The sequence below is a fragment of the Octodon degus genome, unplaced genomic scaffold (genome assembly GCF_000260255.1).
Source record: "Octodon degus isolate 3935 unplaced genomic scaffold, OctDeg1.0 scaffold00010, whole genome shotgun sequence".
NCBI lineage: Eukaryota > Metazoa > Chordata > Mammalia > Rodentia > Octodontidae > Octodon > Octodon degus.
In genome coordinates this window covers 5996048-6016585 of record NW_004524586.1, presented here as the reverse complement: position 1 = coordinate 6016585, position 20538 = coordinate 5996048, and the positions used below count along the sequence as shown (strand labels likewise).

The 20538-nt window shown below is 45.0% G+C and overlaps 1 protein-coding gene across 1 annotated transcript in view; it reads left to right on the top strand.

Annotated features, from left to right (window-relative positions):
• Window positions 1-10500, top strand: part of Hpse2 (heparanase 2 (inactive)) — a 905948-nt gene extending 895448 nt beyond the window's left edge. The window contains exon 12 of the mRNA XM_023709036.1: window positions 10135-10500. Coding sequence (XP_023564804.1) covers window positions 10135-10300 — 166 coding nt within the window. The 3' untranslated portion in view covers window positions 10301-10500. The remainder of the gene's footprint in view (window positions 1-10134) is intronic.
• Window positions 10501-20538: the final 10038 nt, after the last annotated feature.

The following is a 20538-nucleotide window of genomic DNA, read 5'->3' as shown; positions in this document are numbered from 1 at the left end:
TTTGCTTTGGAACTGTCTCATTGCTATATGTCTCTCAATAAAATTATGGAAAAAAAAAATCTCAATACCCAGACAGCACCCAGGACCAATTAAACCAGAATCTCTGGGTGGGGACGCAGACACCAGTAGGTGGTTCTTAAAGCCACCAGGAATTCAAGTGTGTGGGTAGGGTGAAGAACAGTCCCTCTATGAACTGCTGGAACAAGATCCCAATGATTTGCATCTTTGATTTTTCCCTGATTGTACTCTTCATTCAGGCCCCAAGCCATCCTGCCAAGGTATGAACATACATGAGCCCCAGCAGGTTCCTGCGGGGGCAGAAGGAGGGGCTGAGAGCTGGCTGCCCAATGGTTTTATTGTTTGTTTTGCTATAACCCTCAGGTTAGTAATGCGCAGATCACTATGAAGATGAGAGAATTAGAAAAGGCTTTTATATTTGATATTAACTTGACACCCTAAGCCAACATGTTTAGGAATCGAGGGTTTTTTCTGTTATTTGCTAACAGCTTTCCATTTTTCCTGGGCTCCAGAATGTATTTTCTTTCCAGCTTACTCCCAGCAGCCGGAAACTCTGCAAAGTTGTCTGTCCAGCCTGTAGACTTCCATTCTCTCTCCTCTTCACTTGGGGATCCTCTTTGCAGACAGAGATTTCCATTCTGTTAAGTGACACAATGGACACGTTGTTAAATGAGCCCTTTAATTACAAGATGCAGACATGATATCCTATTTACAAACACTATTAGAACAAATCCCTCTATTCATTAAGAGAATGCAACTATAAATCTATCCAATAATTAATATGTTTCTGAAAAGTTGATTCTAAACTGTGTTAGGGAAGCAGAATATATAAGCAGTTCTTGTGGACTGAGAGGCAGCCCTTGTCACTTTTCTTACACCTTCCAGAAGCTGAGGTTTGGTAACTAACAAATATAAGTCTCAAGGATCTGTTCATTCCTGTAACAAGGCCTGAATCAGTGTTTCTCTGGTTGCTGGGCATCAGAAGGGGAGGGCATGCCTCATTCCACACAAGGGACCTGGAGTGCCAGGCAGCAGCAGGGACTCTGCACACTACCCCTTCCCTGCTTATCTTTGCAAGAATGATTCGTGCTTCACACCTCACACTTTGCTCTTTGACCTCTGTGGCCCTGGAACACAGCCTGCACCATATGGGACATCTTATTTTTCACGTTGTAGGATATACCAGAGCACCTGACATTATAGGAAACAACTCTGTCAAAAGCCAGTTAAACTGAGCTATTTATCTACTTGCTTTAACTGATTGTAAGAGGTATCCACAGTGCCATGATCATAGAGCAATGGAGCTAGTTTGGGTAACTTATAAGTTATCTCACTTGCATATAAAAAGTGTATCTGTGTAATACACACACACACACACACACACACACACACACACACACTTCCCCTTTACCTTACTCTTCACCTCACCTATAGACTGTCTGTAAGAAGGATGTATTTAATCTTACAGGGCCTGTTCCAGCTCCACAGAAGTAAGGCTAGGGAAACCAGGTCCCTCCCCCCAGAGGAAACACTGACTTTATGACAAAATGAAGTACATGAAGATACTTTCAGGAGATGGGAACATGAGGGACGGAGGAAGACAGTTACTGACTTGGGAATTTAGGGCTGAGGGCCATTGAGCAGGGGCTGGCTGATGCACACTTCCAGAAAATGCCACAGGGAAGGCCTTTGGAGGCTATGGGATAAGCTTACAAAAGTTTTGGAGGTACAAAAGTTCAGGGCTCATTTTGTCTTGGAGTGGCAAGTCATCATGTATGACTGCAATATAGAATGCTTCGTGGGATTAGGGGTAAAAGCCACAGAGATACTGCACACTGGGGCCAGACTGCCGAGAGCTTCGGAATCCAGGCTAAATTTGATTTTCCTTCTATTTCTGCTCTGTGTGTGTGTGTGTGTGTGTGTGTGTGTGTGTGGTGTGTTTATTATGATGGCTTTGGCCATACTTCTGTAAATTTCAGTATTTTCTGTCTTCCAGGACAAGGACTAAGTGATGTAATTGCACACTGCAACACAAAGAGCAGTGAGGACATGAGCAATATCACTTAAACACCCCCGTGAATGTCAGCGATCAGGGTGCCAAGTCCTTGCAATGGGAAGGGGACACTGTTAGCCACATACTAAAGTCTCCATGGTTTTTATAGCTGGTTCCGATTGTGTTCTGTGGTTTGAGTGTGATATGCCCATAACATGGGGCTTTGAGATGGTTACAGAATCAAATTTTCTTCCCAAACGTTCCCCAGATGATTCCCTCGTCTGTTGGGACTTAACAGTATCAGTATAAATCCAGGTTCGTTAGCTGGGCTCTCATCTTCTCTGCCAAGTGTGCTACGTTATTTTAAGCCATTAGAAGCACTTGGTAGAATCCCACTGTGGCTTGGACCACTAGTTCACACTTTGGATGGAAGACAGATCAAAACATGACCCCCACACCTAATTCTACACAGGAAAACCTATATCCCTAATAACTTGGGTGTAAAATCCCCTACCTTGAGTTTTCTCTGGACAGTGGCTCAGAAGCAAAATCAAAACTCTTCATCATTGTACTACAGCCATCAGAAGGCAGATGGAAGGGCAAATGATTCCATGAGCCTCAAAATGTCTCAGTGGCTAAAAGAATCTCAGGTAGGGTGAGGAGATCAGAAAGCTTGCTTTTCTCTCGTACAATCTCTTCTTAACAAGATCAGAGGGAAACTGGAAAGCCCACCCCCTCTGTTGGATCTTGTAAAGAGGTTAACTGGGTAGACCCCAAATAGTACCTGAACTACTGGGCAGTCAGGAAAGCAGTGAGTCACATGAAGACGTGAAACGGGTAAGTCTACCAGACAAAGTGACTTAAGCGCACAAAGTAAAGCTGAGAGCGCCCGAAGCTACGAGGAGCTGCCATGACGCGCCCTCTGTCTTCCGGCCAGGCTATCTGGGCCCATGGAGGAGTGCGACAGGAGGAGGGGGTCAGGCTTTTCGATAAATGCTGCTCAGTTTCAGATAGAGCAAAAAGTATGCTGAAGAAAAGCTTCACGACCCACTTGAAAGACAGTAAGCTTCCCCGTGCCCCTGAGCGCAGCCGTGCCCCGGGGAGAGTCACGTTCTCCCGACCTTGCCCCAGCCCGATACGCGTGACCGCGCGGTCTGAGCAGCTCTCGGAGTGCGGGCGATAGCTTGTCGCGGTTTTAAATGGAGTTCCTCTCCAAGCTGCGGCAGATGCACAGCCTCTTCCTGATCAGGAGAGGGGAGCAAAGCCCTGCTGCCCTGCAACCTGGCTTGGCCCCCTCCGGGCTCTGACCTGCCCCCGTCCTGGAGAAGGCAGCGCAGCCGCACGTCCCGGCTTCCCAGCTCAGCGAGGGGCCTCAGGGAGGCAGCTCGGGGCCTGCAAGGCGCCAGCAGGTGCGGTCCGCGGCAGCCGGGAGAGCCCGGCGCGGAGCCGCGGGGGCGCCACCAAGCCCAGGCTGCGCTCGGCGACCTGCCTGGACGCCAACACCCGGGCAGGCCAGCGGCCAGCTCCCCCGCCGGGTCCCTGAGTGAGAGCGCATGGCAGCTCCTCGTAGCTTCCAGCGCTCTCAGCTCTCGTCTCTTTCCGGGCAGGACCCCGCCAAGCCCACCGAGTGAGGTTTTGGTTGCGATTTGATTGATACTGTGATGAGCTCCGCGGAGAGGCCAAGGCGGGGTACACCTCCGGGCCTTTCTCAGACTGGAGTGAGGGCAGAGGGGGTGCGAGGAAGTTTTCGGGCTCCCTGGGAACCGCCGCGCGAGGTACTCCGCGGACGCTGTTGTGCAGGGTAAGAGTGACCCCTGGTGGCGCGCGGGAAAGCGCGCCGGAACCTCGAGGGGGCGGGCGTTCGAGGAGAGCCAGCCGCAAGCGCGTGCAGATTCCTAGTCCTCCTGCGCCTCTCCTCCCGCCCCCCATCATTTAACCAGCCGGAAGCAGAGCGGAAGGGACTGGTAATCCATCCAGACCTGCACATGTGATGTCCGGTATCTGAAATTCAGTTTCTGACGTTTAGTTCTGTGCCTTTTCCTTCCACGCTGTAGTTCTTCTACACCCGGATTTACACCCATTGCGTTCTTTACTGGCTCCCCGGTGTGTGAACTGGTGGACAGGAGAGAGTGTCCTTCAGAGGGGAGAGACTGGCAAGTGGCCACGACGCAGTTCTGGCTGCTAAGGCCCAGAGAGCCCTGTCACAGGGAACACTGGAGGACGAGTGAAAGGAGAAGGGAGTGGCGGTGCAGGGGCTCGAGTATAAGGAGGGTCCCAAGCAGGGGGAACTGCACTGAGGAAAACTTGGGACTAGAGAGACTGGAGGGACTGCGGAGTAGGATGACAGGAGAGTGGTGGCGTGGGAAGCCAGAGGGGCTGGAGGCTGAGGAAGTTAGTGAAAGTAAACACTATGAATAACTACTACGAAGACAATATACAATGTATTAATTATTGTAACTGTCCTGCTAACGTGTTTAGAAACTGTCTCACTGCTATTTCTTTCTCAATAAAATTAATATTAAAAACGAATAATTACTACCAAAAAAAGTAAATAAAATCCTCCTCAAAGGGACTGCAGACATAGAGCACCCCAAAGCCACTGATCGCTTAGATGGAATCATTCTGAACCGAGCATTACACTCCATCTTAAGCTGCCTGTTTATTACGAGCAACCTGGCCAAAAAATCACCACGCTCGAAAGGATCTTGGGGTTCACATGTCTGTCACCTTTGCTCTCACAGACAGAAATAGGGTCGCACGAAGACCAATAACTTTCTCCTAGTGGATGAGATAGAACTAGTTTTCTTCTCTACTCGAGACCCCCAAATATGCCACCCTGATCCAGACACCAACTCCTACAGTCCCCCCCCCCCCACTGGGGCTAGACCAGAAGCAGCAAATTATCTTTAAGACCAAGCAGGACGTTCTCACTGGACTTCGTTTCCTGGGACTATAGAACAGCTGAATCCTTGTGTAAGTGCCCACAGCTGTCAGAAAACACTGATAATACCCAAAGGCCAGAGACTGTAGACAGGCAGTGGAGGCAGGGAGAGTGACCAGGCCAGGGGCTCCCACGGAGACCTGGAGAGCAGAGTTCTTGACTCCAAATGGACACACTGAATCCCATTTCAAATAACAAGGCAAATTAAGAAAACAAGTTTGGAAATTGGAAAATAACTCAAGTTTTATAAAAACAGATGGTGATAACACACAGTTGTCCTAATATTTGGATAATCTGAATACCCTCTGGAGGTCAGGCAAGCTAAGGAATTAAGAGAAATAGTCCAACGTAGGCTGGAGAACTTAGCATTTTGTTTGAAAAGTCATAAGCCAGTTAAGGCCCATCTGAGCACATGATGAAAATGTGGTAAGAAAGGTTTTCAAAGAAAGAAATATGATCCTACTGAGTGCCGCCTGGGCTTGGGCAAACAACATGAAATACTAGAAAGGTGCTCCGGGGGCCTAAATTTGAGACCTGGCCTCACCTCTTAATTAGCTATAGGGTCCTGCCTAGACCACTTAATCTCTCTGACCTCACCTCAGTAGTGAAGTTACAAAAATAATAATGCTGCCCTTTATATCTCTCAGAGCTTTTTAATAACGGAGCCCAGAGAGAACTACAGTTCAACACACCAGTGCAAATCTCAGCCCACCACACACGGGCTGTTTGACCCAGACAACTTTTAGATCCTCTATATTTTGACTTATTCATCTGCAATACAGGTATAAGGATACCAATACTGGTCAAAGTAAGTCAGAAAATAACTGGCTTACTTTTTGTAGTGCTTTTTGTATAAATGGTTCTCCACAATCAATGTTATTTTTCTACCACTAATGTGATTGCAAACCTACAAACTGTTCAGAGTATATAAAACAATATTGTTATATTTAACATACTATTTTATTGAGTCACAAGATAAATATTGAAAAAATATAGTCAGAAAGGGTAGACGAGATGATAAAACACACTGCCCATCTTTAAAAAGAGAGATTTGTGAATGAGGATATGGGAGAGCTCAAAATCTTTCTCACAAAATTAACTCATTTTGGCTTAGCTAAGAAAGGGCCATACAGATCATTTTTTAAGGATTAGCTATGATCAATGGCTTCATGTCAGGTTGGGATAAGGCACCTAGTTGAGTGACTATGAGAACCAATAGTAACTGAGATCTTCTCTAACCTCTCTACCAAAAGCATGGGTAATTTGGTATGTTAATGAAATCTGTGGAGACACCCAAGGAACGTTCAGTGGGCCTCTCTAAAGCTGGAGGAACTAACCTAGAAAGACCACAAATAATGCAGTCTCAAAAGTTCACTCACCTACACACAAAATATTTAATTCTGCTCTGTAGCTTTGGGCATTGAAGATTCACAACCAGGTATATAACATGCCTTGCAATAAGAGAAAGACCATGAGTATAGGTAAGTCTGGGTTGCTAAGGACTCCCAAAACAGGGCTTCCTAACCAACACAGGTATCAGAGAAGTTTGTCTAAAAGAGGCAACTCCTGAGCAGATTCCGCATGGACCCCTACAGCTCGTCTGACCCAGAAGGATTGGCTGCTTTCTGGGTGGAGGGACACCATCCACAAACTAAAGCGCAGGTCACTGAATTTAGTCACACTGAAGTAAGGGAGCCCAGCCTGCTCCAGAATGAGGGCCCCTTTGGAATGACAGCAAATACAGCCTTCCCACAGTAGCCTAGTTGTCCTTTTAAAAATCTCTATTCTTACAAAAACAAAAGTATATGATACCCCCTTTTTCCTGTAAAGATGTATTAGTAACTTTATAACAGTTTTAAATGAACTTGTGTCTTTTAAATCCCAATAGTATTAATGGGCATTTATGTTAGGGAAATATTTACTACAGTTTCAAATGAATTTCTGTAATTTCATCACCATGGTACAGGCCTAGTTATCTTCATCTGAGAAATATTTATCTCATTTATGTGAAAGTTTTTTTTTTTTTCCTACCCTGAAAATTCTTTGTATATGTATATACTGATGAAATCCTTCACAAGGACTGGCAATTCATCCCATACCACTCCTGTGCTGTGTGGCCTGTGTTAGGATGATATGCAGGGGTCCAGCAAATTTTGAGTCTAGAGAGAGTCGGAGCGGGTCTCTTTATCCATAATGAAATGGAAGGGATGGGGACTGTTGAGTACGGAGCAGCACTGTGGCAACGACAGATTGCTCTGTCAGCAGGAGACAGCTAAGAGGCAAGCTCTGAACTGCAATGACAGCAGTGAATGGAGAAAACCATGCAGGCTTGAAAAATATTAAAAGATAGAATTGATTTGACTTATTCAAGCCAGATTTGAGAATAGGGCTAGAAGTCTCACAGGACTCCTAGCTTCCTGGCTTATGGGACTAGATGAATGGTGACACCACAAATTTTTGTTTTTGAAGTATAGATAGAGCTTAAGGAGAAGACTTTAATTTGGACCATGTGACTTTGAAGTTGCTGTGGGAGCACTATGTGGAAATTTGTAAGTGCAGAAGAGCGATTTAGGGCAGAGGGACAGCTTCAGGAAGCGCCAACATGCAGATGATCACCCAAGTGGCAGCGCGGGTAATACCGCCAAAGGAGCATAGAGTTCCAGGGGAAGAGGGTCCGAGGGCAGAGCAGCAGGAGACACATCATCCTCCCAGGTTTGTCAGACCAGCTTCCCTTCACAAGAAACAACATCCAGAAAAGAAGGACGAAAACCCAGAGAGAGCCAAGGAAGAGCAGGAAGAGAGGACGCCAAGGGGAGAGGAGGTTTCCGGAAGGCCTCGAAAGAGTCAGATCCACAAAGTAAAAAGAAAGACAAAACCCAAAATGGGTGTCTGTACACACAATGAAAAGAGAAACAACAGAAACCCTACTGCCTACTTACCTGGCTTCGTGTGCCTGAAAAATCGCTTTTATTTTTTATATTCAAATTCATTTTAACTATCACATATATAACCTCATTACAGATGCAGATGTATCAAGGCAGTTAGGTTAAGAGATCTACCCAGTTTGGCCCTAGCCCTGGAATTAGAGATTCTGATCTGGGGTACTGGCCATGCTCACAGTTCCACCCAACTCTCCCACCAATGAGACAGTCAGAACGGGGCCTGCTCCTGAACACCTGTTGCTCTCAGTACAGACATTTGCAAGGTGTTCTTTTCACAGTTAGTTTTGCAATTCCCAGAACCCAAAGGTATAGTGCCCTGGGATCATTTGAACCTAAAATGTTCTTACCTAATTCCTTGTGCCTAATTCTATATATGAAAGGCCATTGAAGATTTGCAAGCAAACAAGTAATAAAATTTTGAGTGTGTTTCTGAAAGGTTAATCAGCATTATTCCACTTACATTTAACTGTGCTTGTATCTGGTTGTTGGACATTCATGTCACCTGAAGCAAAATAGTGGAAATATACTATGAGGATGAAACCTTTCTGAACACTTCACCTCAACCTGCCTGGCACTCCAACGAGTAGACTCTCTTTGCCAGGCATGAAACAAAAGTTTCCGTACGTTTGGAAGCAAGCACTCTTTGTATATTTGATGAGGTTAACACCAACTCTCATATCTCATAGCTGGAGTGTGGCCAGAGGTGGGTGTGGCCATTCATTTATTCTTCAGTAATTCCAACAGGAGAGCTGCTTCCTGTGGCCTGGCAGATCTGGACCCGGTCCAAACTTACCCATGTAGGACCAGACCTGGAGCTCTTCCTCGTCATCCATGGGGAGCAATTTACAGCACACTTATCTCAGGGAACTCGCTGTTCTGGTGGTGATGGGTCTTATTATGTCTAAGCCTGTCTATAATTCATACCACAGAAGAACACCAAGCAAAGTCCTCTCTGTCAATCACTAATATTTTATTTTCTTTGCAGCTTGAATGGTATCGCTGCAGTGTTTCCACCTTGAGGGTTAATCAAGGCCCAAAAAGGGTCATTACTGTGTAATGCTGATTTTCTGGGGGTGGCCCACGACCTTATCTTCAGCTGGTAGCTTGGTTTTGTCCTCCCCTACCCACCTGTGAGCTTCCACCTGGGCACAAGGCTGTCAGGATAGTTAGAATTCTGTGCCTGGGGACACTGGTGGCTGGCATTTCCCTCCCAACAAGCCTGAAGTGGCCTGCTTCTCTCTTCTAAGTATGTTACAATTATGGTCTCTCTTCTCAGGATCAAAAATAATCATACAGAATATCATACAGAATAAAAGCAAGGTGGTTCGATGAGTTACGATAACAAATGCATACTTTATCACCTACTTTGTTGTGTTGCTAAAATGGGAACATCTGTTAAATATTAAATAGGAAACATGCTTAAATTAGAAAAAGTGCAGTTGTTAGATAAGTCTGTCCTCCTTTGGAATGATCCTATATAAGTAGCATGCCAATTGTCTAATTTATAGGATAAATTAATGAAAGATGTAAGCAAGTGGTAGGTTTCTGAAATCACCCAAAGCCTGAGCATCATTCCACAGGCCAAAACTCTTAAGACAGAAAAGTCAGGCTGACTTGTAGTTTGTGATTTTTTTCTCAAAACAAGGCATGATATAACTTCTTTATAAAGAAAAGAACGATTTATTTATTTGGTATAGGGTCTCACTACGCAGCTCAGATTCATAGTGGTCCTCCTGTCTTAGCCTCCCCAGTGACGGGATTATAAGCGTGCACCACCATGCCAAGTTTCAGTGGCTGACATGTGCAGGCCAGCGCATGTGGTACCAGGGATCAAACCCAAGTCCTAGTGCTCGCCAGGCAGGCACTTAGACCATCTAGCTATCTCCCCACCCCAAGGCATATATAGCTTCTGTAACTTTCCACTAGTCTTGATGATCCACTCTGGAGCTAAATTCCCTGGTTCAATTCCAGTTTCTCCAAGCTATATGACCTTGGGAAGGTCACGGAGCTACTCAAGGTACAATGAGGATTATGATGGTTCCTGACCTCAGAGGGTGATCAGGATGTTTGGTAAGTTATTAAACAGAGCACCAAGGTCAGTTCCTAGGCATGGCCTACATCACGAGTCATGGTTGAATGGACATCACAGACTGACAGGAAGATGAAAGCCAGCCCAGGTTTTGTCTAGATGGCTCCCTGAAAATAAAATAATGTGTCCTCTCCCGTTTTCCCCACCATAGGTCTGTGCAGCTGAATGGGCAGCCCTTAGTGATGGTGGACGATGGCACTCTCCCAGAGCTGAAGCCCCGCCCCCTGCGGGCCGGCAGGACATTGGTCATCCCTCCAGTCACCATGGGCTTTTATGTGGTCAAGAACGTCAATGCTTTGGCCTGCCGCTATCGATAAACTGCCCCGCCCTCACAAGCTACCAGTGGGCCTGCTGGACAGCTTTCCACTCTTCCACCCTAATAGTACCCTTATGTTTCAGACATCTTAGCAACCAACCTCTGTTACCTCCCATCCTGCTGGAATCAACATAGACTCACTGTCCAGAGAGACTATCGTAGTATGAGCTTAGCCTAAGAAGGTCACATCCAGCCCTAAGGAAAATGTAGACATCCTCTGTACCTATATCAGGATAAAAGTATGTGTCTAGAGCTGTGTGTCTCATTTGCATGCACCATGAATAAAGGCTGACAGCACTTCCCAGGACAAGCATTTCCAAGCAACTCCCCATGATCCTGGTTCCACAGCGCAGATCACAAACCCTAAACGTTAGCCTGCTGCTGCTCCCCTCAGCAGAAGATTAGGAAGGGAGGACCTACAAGAACCCAGCCCCTTCCTAACTCCTCCTTTGTCTATTTCCTGCTGCTGTCCTGGGTTTCCTGACCCGCTCTTCCCTCAGGGGAGCAAATGGATGACTCAGCTCTGGCCTGCTGGGTGAGCTGTTTATGTAATTTCCTGGTTGATGGATGTGTGTGTGCCTCTGGGTTCCTGACAGTAGCATCCATCACTGCTAGCCCTGTGGGTGTGGGCACTTCAAAAGTAGAATTACAATCATACTCCAGATTTTGTAACAAAATTCTATTACTTTGTGAATCCAGATTCCCCAGACTTGGAATGGGAGTCAGGCAAAAATATGCACTGAGTAGAGAGCAAAGTACTAGACACCATAAAAAGCAATGACCATACTTCATGCTGCCAGGGGGGAAAGAGAGTTGTAGTACAAAGAAAGTGTACGGGAGCATCAGAGAGAGACAGACAGAGAGAGAGAGAGAGAGAGAGAGAGAGAGAGAGAGAGAGAGACAGAGACAGAGACAGAGACACGGAGACAGAGACAGAGACAGAGACAGAGACAGAGACAGAGAGAGACAGAGAATAAACTCAATACAGCAAATGAAACCTGCCCCTAATTCAGAAAATACTAAGAGCTTGAGAAGGTAAAGCCTTATGTTTGGCTGTCTGATACACACTTAGAAGAAAGTGTGACTCAAAAGTCGTTCCTGTAAAACACAACTGAACCTAACCTTTCTGCCTCTGTGTCGCTGTGCTTCGTGACGGCATTCACCAGGCAAAAATATAATATGGTCGTTACAGACAAGCAGGTATGTTCTCTCTCACTTCTACTTATTTGAGCATAGCACAAGCTCAGGTGGACGTATTGAGGAAGAATGGGGAATCTGGAGGTGGCGCTCCGACAGTGAACCTGTGGGGTAGTCAGTGGGAAGCTTCTGAGTTGAGCAGGGGGAAAGTGGGGTTTTAGCGTTCAGGATGGGGACTCAGGATTCCAGAGGTATTGAGGTCCTTGCAAGCAAGCCGCCACTGCAGTAACTTCCTTGTCTGTGAGTATGATTGTCCTCGGAATGATATCAATGATGCTTTTTTTAAGGAGGAAATACTATGATACAACTAAAGTTCCAGTTGGCACAGTGGTTCAACCTCTGCTGCTGTGAAATGCTAGAGAAGGGTAGGGGCAGAGGTGCCAAAAAGAGCTGCCGAAGGTGCCTGAGGAGCAAGGAGCCAGGCCGGGTCTGAAAAGTGCGATAGCAAGAAGATCAGACAAGCCAGGCCGGGTAAGAACGGGGAATTCAGGCAAGAGAAGCCAACTAACTAAATTTAGGTTTAAGGTGGAAGACTCAATTATTGACATTTTCATTATCATGTACAGAAAGAAGAGCACATAGGAGGCCTGCTAGAGGGAGCAGAAGACAGACTGAGGTCGGACTGGACCTGGGCAGTGGCCGTGCTCAGCTTGGAAGCCTCTGGAGAGAAAGGCGCAGACCCTGAGCTGGCCCAGGCCCTGCAGGGCTCCCCAGGAACCAGGCACCTTGTATCAAAGTTTCAGTTGAAGAGGGCAAGAGAGAGAAATGAAAAAAAAAAAAAAACCTGGGGTAGAAAGGAGAGAAGGGACAGATGGGCTGGCCAAAATAAGAAAAAGTGGGGAAGAGAAATAAACATAAAAGATTATTTTCCAAAATTGCAAATATCAAAGTCTCTTGTGTATTCCAGTGCAGGTTCAGCTTCAGGACAAGGCAACCGGAAGTCCTTAATGACCAGGTCCTGGACCGGGTTGCTTTCCCTACTCAGAAGCCCAGGATGGAATTACCATCATTATCCTCATTTTTTCCATGAAGCACAGAGAGGAACTTTGCTTTGCCTGTGGTCATGCACGGGAGTGAGTGGCAGATTCAGGAACCATCTGGAGCCTGCCTGCTTAGTTACCAAACTCAGAAGCCACCCAAGCCTTGGCCTGGCCCTCTGCACCTCCTGATCGGTTCTACCCATTCAGGACTGCCAGGACTTCCAGAGCTCCACCCAAGCACACTTGTAAATAAGTATTGATCTTTTTACTAAGCCTTGCAGAACCTAGGCAATTCCTGCTTCTTTTGTCTTGTTTTGTGTATTAACTCTTGCACCCAAGGGGTTTGTTTTGCTTATTGTTTTAGTTATGAAAGGGGAACAAGAAGCACTGAAATTTATCTTTGCAGTCTTGCCATTCTAATTTAACAACTATCTTACTGAAGAAGTATTTGCATTGTTCAAAGGACACCAAAAAACCCTCAATATACCATCACATTCCATAGAGAGTTTAGCACAGGGCAGCTGTCCCGGCATCCTTCATGGGAGGAACGTGAGATAGAATCAGAAGAGTGGTTACTAAACTGGTAGCGGTTGTTCTTTACAACCCCTGTCACACTCAGCCCAAAGACTGTGACAGACATGGCGTCGCAGCATGTATCAAGGGAGCAGTGTGGTCGGGCGAGCCCGCGACAGAAGAGCAAAGAGCTCGTTCACTAGAGCATCTCCAGGTCAGAGTTTTCCTTTCTCAGGCAAGACTCGGCAGACCTAAGAGCTGAGCTTGTGAAAATGCCATGTGAAAGGACCGTGGTACTGCGCCTTTTGTTGAGATGGTTTTCTGTTACTTCTGCCTTTAGAAATTTTCTCACTCGTTTCTTGTCACAAAGGCTCAAAATAAATTCTCATTTTTATTTGGAAAAAAAGTCTCCCATTCTTCTAGTGCCTGAGAAAAGCTGCAACTATGAGATATGATTAGCATTGTTTTTGGCTGGAGCAAAATATGCAAAGACAACAACTGCGCCACTGTGAGACTGAGGTCTGGAACTCGCAGCGCAACTCCTTTTGCAGCCCGGGCCCCTCCATGCAGGCATTTGGGCAGTCCCACGGCAGGTGACCCCAGAGCCCCCCACACTCAAGCAGGGTAGGGGTGCTGTATGGATTCTGCCTAGAAGTCTCTCGCCCATTCCAGCACCAGCTGAGCATTAACCACCAGCATGCAGCATGGCTGGGTCAGACCTGGCATCTCCTGACAGGCCGCTGTGCACGCGCTCAAGGCCTCCTCTTGGGGACGGATGCATCTGCAGGGTGCACCTCCAAAATCCAGTGAGAGTGGCTTTAGTAATGAAAACAAAAGGCCAGTGTTTAATCTCCACAGACAGAAGGTGGCCCTATGTATCCTTCTGATGGTAAAAACGCTGGGACAGGGAAGGACTAATATCTTGAATTAACGATGGAATAATCAAAAATAATAGAGATGACTCTAAGAAGCTAAGTAAGGAAGGACAGAAACACCTAATCTAACCCATTTCCTCCACATCCCTTCTCCCCATCTCAGCACCATGCCCCAGTCCCGACGCTGCCAATTGCTCTGCCCATTGACTGAACGGTTTTATAGCCTCTCCAGTTCTTCTCCGACTCACAGCTTCCCAAATGCCAGTCACTGTGTCCCCAGCAGAAGGCAAGGGAAATCTCCTACAATGAGACTGAGTCAAGTTTCAATTTTAGCATTGTTTATACTCCTAGGATGTACCACATTTGAAGAAAAAAAAAAAAAGATAGTAAGAAGTATTCCAAACAAAGACAGTGTTAAATTACTGAAGAATCTTGTCCTTATTGGAAGGCCCAAACGACTGGAGCACTTCAAGATCCCTCGCTCTGAGTTCCATTAGCAAGGACATAAATGCTTTACTAATTGCTTTTACTTTATTGCCTTTTCATGAGACATTTTATGTACTCCTCGGGCTTGTACTGGATGCCACGGTGAGTAGACTCTATTAAAACTGGAAAGACTAGAGAAGGAACCTATCACAGCCATCCAGATAAAGAGCAGCAGAACCAGGACCTGGACCAAGGACCGAGAGTTCAAAACACACAACAGGGCCGGGGAGATGGTTCAGTGGAATAAGCGCTTCCCTGGCAAGCACAAGGGCCTGAGTTCAATCCCTGGTTCTGAAAAAAAAAAAAACAAAACAGTGTCCTTATGCTGCACTGTCCCTCATCAGACAATTAATAGCCAACTTTCCTCATCTCCGTATTGCCCACAACTAGCTTAATGTCCCATGTGTGTTCCACAAATAACCTTCTCATAGCCCCAGAACAGTGGATTTGGGGGAAGTGGTTTAGGGAAGGCAAGTATTGGCTCTCATGGGGCATAAGTAGGTTTGAGAACAACCTTTATTAGTCCAAACTCACCTTAGACCAGCAGCGGTCCTCCTACCTGGTGCCTTTGTGTTTTTCTGTACAACATTCCAGTTTCCTCCTCCAGCACCACTGACCACAGGGGATGATTCTTGGCATTTGCAGGTCCTGGGAGGTAAGTGGCAGAGCCAGTCAGCACTGACGCACACCACGCCCCCGCCCCCACCGCTCAAAGTAAATCTGTCTTTCCAGACTAAATAATGTATTATACCTAGGAACTAGCATCCTAGGGGAGGTATTTTCAAATACTGCTCTAAAATACAGCAAGCCAGTTGCTTTGGCACCACTTTCAAACATCAGAGCAGCCCCTGTGAGCCTCAGAAACACTGAGAGAAGCTGAGACATGTCCCTGTGACTGGGGAATCCATCTTGTGGTCCTGTGGCCAGCGGAAGAAAGGGGGATCTCCCGACAGCCACGGCAGGAGCACTACTCTTCTAATTTGATTCATCAAAATATTTTAAGATTCTTTTAAGTTGTAAATGTTATGTAATAAATTATTACATTTCTGGAATAAGCAAAAAGAAATCTTAGTTTTATCCATCTGGAAGTTGGCAAAATGAATACAGGACTACCTCCTAGGAAAAGTGTTGCCTATGTGCTGAAGATTTTAATAGGTGTTAATGTTTCCCCCCAGAAAACAGATTATATTATGGCTTCTGTGAGTCTGGTGCTTGAAAGAAAGTTAAGTCCATGAGGTAGCTTATATTTTGAGGTAATGTTTAATGAGTAATAGAATTTGACTACTCAACCTTTCTGTTCTTGGGATGTTCTGGAGGAGAAGGAAACAGCTATCGTCCGTACTCCATTCTGATCTGAAGGCTGGCTGCCTGGTGAGCTAACACTGCGCATCTTTGATTTCCTGAGCTGCTGCCCTTCTCCAGCCCCCACAAGCTTTGCTTCAACTATTCTACGTAGAATTAAAGTTTATAATTTAAGTTAGACATCATTGATTGTATTAGTTAAGGTAACTAACTATGAAAACAGATAAACTGCAGAATTTCAATGGCTTACCACACCTAACGTTTATTCCTGCCTCTATCTCTGGTAAAGCTCAGTTGGTAGTAATGAGGGAAGGGGTGGTGGCTCTGTTTCATGTCATCATTTGGGGACCTGGATAGATGGGTGGATGTAGGGATAGAGGGAGGCTGCTACCGTCTTTGGCAGTTCTCCTCAAGGCTGCATGGTATAAGCATCAGTATGCAGCTGGCCAGCAAGCAGAGAGGACATGGAGAGTAGTTAGGGACCTTAACCTGGAACTAAAGAAATCTCTTGTACTCTATCCCATTGACCAGAAACCAGTCACCCGGGCCGCCCAGGGTCTGGGACATGTAGTCCTTAGCCTGGAGTTTACTTTCCAACAACTGTATTTCATGGAAAAGGAGCCCAAAATTCTGGTGGATGTTGGCAGGCTGGAGAGAACCAGGGATGCTAGGGCCTTCCAGTGACGTGAAGGACGGGCCAGTGACTGGCAGATCTAGTGTGTGGCAATGTCTAAATCCACAGGATTACTTCACCCATCCCACAGTGACCTAAAGGAGCTTCCTTTTTCATCTTCCCCCCTCCTTAAATCCTACCTCTCCTGTTACTTAGCTGATGTATAATTAGAAAACAATATTGTTCCACTGCAATCCTGTTGGACTACACACAGAAGCAGGTGCTGCGCCCTCTACTGGACACCTCAAAAATACAATTAGAAACCTCACAGCAAACTGGATTACAAGGCCATCCAGAGTAAACAAACACCCACACAATAGAGCTAGCCCACTGATTCTGTTCATCTCAAAAGAAAAGTCACTCAGCTTTTCTGGATCCCAGTCTTGTCATCTGTAAAAGGTAAACTTACAATTAAGTAAACCCCAAGGTCGCCTGAATTTTTCCATTGTCTAATTTTATGTCAGGCAGTCCCAACTCAAGCTACTGCTATTTTTCTGTTCCCTTCTTACATAGACTTGGATTTAAAAGTTAAGTCACAGAGTGGCAAAAAAAGAAAATGAAAGCATATCTGATAAAGAAATTTGTATTTAAATGTATACAGAAGCCAAATAAATAAGAAAAAATAATCCAACTTGTAAAGTGGTCAAAAGACAGGAACTCATTGGAAAGGAGCAATAAGGACAGCATATAAGGATGTGGAAAGAAGTTCAACATCGTTAGCAATGAGGAAAATGGCGAATTACAGCAATATGCACACTGTCACTACCATGAACGGCTAAAGTTTAAAAAGAACAATTTCTAGTGATAATGAGGCCACAGAAAAACAAAAGCTATCAGGACTGGGGGGCAGGGATGGTAAATCCACTTTGGAAAATGTTTCAACAGTTCAATATAAATTTAAACATGGCCTTACCATAAAGCTCAACAATCACCTCTGGGCATTTACCTAAATGAAATTAAAACTTATACTAAACCACATCATACCCATTAGGACGATGAGGGAGGGAGGTGAGAACATGAGAACAGGTGTTCCAGATGTGGAAATATTTGTGCACTGTTGGTGGGAATGTAAAATGGTACAGCTACTGTGGGGAAAAAGCATGGTGATTCTAGAAAAAAAATTAAAGAATTACCATATGATCCAGCCAATTCTGAGTACACATGCAAAAGAACTGAAGGTAAGTTCTCAGCGTGGCACAGCACAATGATAATCATAACGGCGTGATTCATTATAGCTAAAATGCGGAAGCAAGTCAAGGGTCCAGTCCAATTTAAATTCATATAGCTGATGAAAGACCAGACAAGCAAAGTGTGTGTGTGTGTGTGTGTGTGTGTGTGTGTGTTAGAATATTATTCAGGCCTTAAAAGGAAAGACATTCTGATGTGCTACAATATAAATAAACCTTGAAATATTGTGGTTAGTGAAACAATCGAGTCACAAGAAAACAAATACCGGGGCTGGTGAGATGGCTCAGTGGTCTAAAGCACCTATTTAGAACAAGCTTAGCAAAGCACAGGGACTGCGGTTCAATCCCCCAGCACCACATGCCAGCCAGCCCCGCCCCCTGGTGGGCTGAGCTGGACACACACACACACACACACACACACACACACACACACATAAATAAATTTAAAAAAAAAAAAAAGAAAACAAATACCGCAAGAATCCATATATAGCAGGTACTTGGTCAAAATCATAGAGACAGAATGCAGCATGATGACTACCAGGGCCGAGGAGAAGATGGGAACAGGAAGGTGCTGTTTAATAGGTACAGAGATTCATTTTTGTAAGAGGAAAAGAGGGTGATGGATAGGGATGGTGATAATGATTATCCATTATGAACTTATTTAATATGGATGAGCTGTTCATTTAAAGATTATTAAGATGGAAACTTTTGCTATGTATATTTTGAAGGATTTTTTTTTTTTTGCTCCAAATGCCTTCAGGGCAGGTTTGGCTGGCTGGAGTTGTGGGGATCAAACCCCAGCAACCTGCGCCTGACTGCTTTGGGGAAGCAGCCACTTAAAGAGCTGAGCTAAGGAGCAGGCCCCCTTGCTATGTATATTTTATCACAATAAAAAATAGGAAAAACATGTTCACACATACATCTGTAACTATAAATAGATGAATTGAATTAAATCAAAATTAAAAACTTTGGTGCTCAAAATGACATGTAAAAGGAAAAGACAACCCACAAAACGGGAAAAACCTCAAATTCACATATCTGATAATGGACTTATTTATATAGAGAATATAAAGAATTCTATAATTTATAACAACCCAATAATAAAAAGATAATTAAAATGGATAAAGAACTTAAATAAGTATTTCTCAAAAAAAAAAAAAAGACATACGAGAGCATGTGATTGGACGCTGAATGTCGTTGATCATGAGGGAAATTCAAATCAGAATCACAAGATACTCCTCCACACTCACGAGCACAGCTATCTTAGAAATGGACGATAACAAGGATTAGAGCTTCTGAGCGTCTAACACACGACAGCCTCTGTGAGTGACCACAGCAGGATGGAGTGCACAGACTCATCTCAAAAGTCAAAGGACCAAGCTGACCGAGTAGAGATCAGCACCAAGGTGAAGGTTCTCCAGGACCTCAGTTTGAAACACCTAGATGACAACTTGTGAAGAGAAGGAGCGGTGGATCTCCAGGAACTGAGGGGCTGACGAGAACATCGGGAACTGCAAAGAAGCTAGTCACAAAACACAATGCAGAGACAGGAATAAGACAACTGGCAAGGCTCACCTCAACTCCTAGGAGGAAGATCTATTCTCTACTGAAAAGAAACAGCAGTCACGGCTGGTAGCACTAGCCTCAAGAGAAACCCATGGCTATAATAAACTGCAAAACCAATGTGGCATTTTACTCTGAAAGTGACTCCCTCCACACAGCAAACTGGAGAGGGGAGGAAGTCCAGCGCAGCATTGCACTGAGAAGGCACAATATTTAAGAGGGCATAATCAGGGGCCATTAACAGACGTGGTTAGGTCGTGGGATAAAGGCAATGGTTTGTAGCTAGCTAACCCAGAATATATGACTGAAAAGCAGATACTAACTAAAGAGACTGGCCACAAAGTCTTTCCAATATAATCAACCCATAAACCTCAACACACACACACACACACACACACACACACACACACACACAAAACAACAGAAACATGAGAAGACAAGGCAACAAAATGTCTCCAAAATTTCCCAATTCTCCTCCCAAGTTGACGCATGGGGTATCGAAGGGGAGGAAATAAAAAAACCACATGGAAGGATTATTCAAAATGATAAAAGAGGAGACAAGAAAACAGAAGAATATGGTGCTCAGCAAGCTCACAGGGGACATAACTAAACAGAGAATAGACAATAAAGTGATCAGTGAGTTTACAGAAGATATCAATAAAGTTTACTGAGCTAAACAAAATGATACAAAGCATGAATGACCAGTCGAGCAAAGAATTAGTGTCCATGAAGAGATGCCAAACAGAAAGCTAGGAGATTAAAAACTCAATTGAAAACATGGACAACAAAAGTGACCAAATGAAGATTGAGTGTCAGAACTGAATGACAGAGTTGGTGTTGGTGAGCACATACTCTGAGATACCTCAAAAACAAGAGGACAGGGCTGAGGACATAGTTCAGTGGACTAAGCACCTGGTTAGGCAAGTGCAAGGCCCAGGGTTCAATCCCTGGCACCACATGCTATACCAGCCTACCCCTGGGTGCTACCAAGATCAGGCATGGTGGCACATGCCCGTAATCCCAGCACTGAGGAGGGCTGGAAATAGGAGGGTCACTATGACTCAGGGCTGAATAGTGAGATCCTGTACCAAATACATTAAAAAAAAAAAAAGAAAAAAACAAGAGGACTATAAATGGACTCAGCAGTGGCAAGATGACACAAAGAAGAAGAATCTAAGATTAATTGGAGCTAGTGAAAAATCAAGAAACAACACAAATGTCATAAAACTTGTTTAGAGAAATAATAGCAGAAAACTGTCCAAATGTGGAGCAAGAACTTAGCAGATAACTGAAACACGTAAGACCCTAAATAGCCATGATCAGAAGAGAACCTCTCCATGACACATCATGAAAACCTCATTAGTTCAACACAAAGACCAAGTTTTAAAAACTGTTAGTCCAAGCCCAGTCCTGGGGAGTGTGTGGGAGAGCTTCCAGGTACCCTAAGCCGATGGGACCTACTG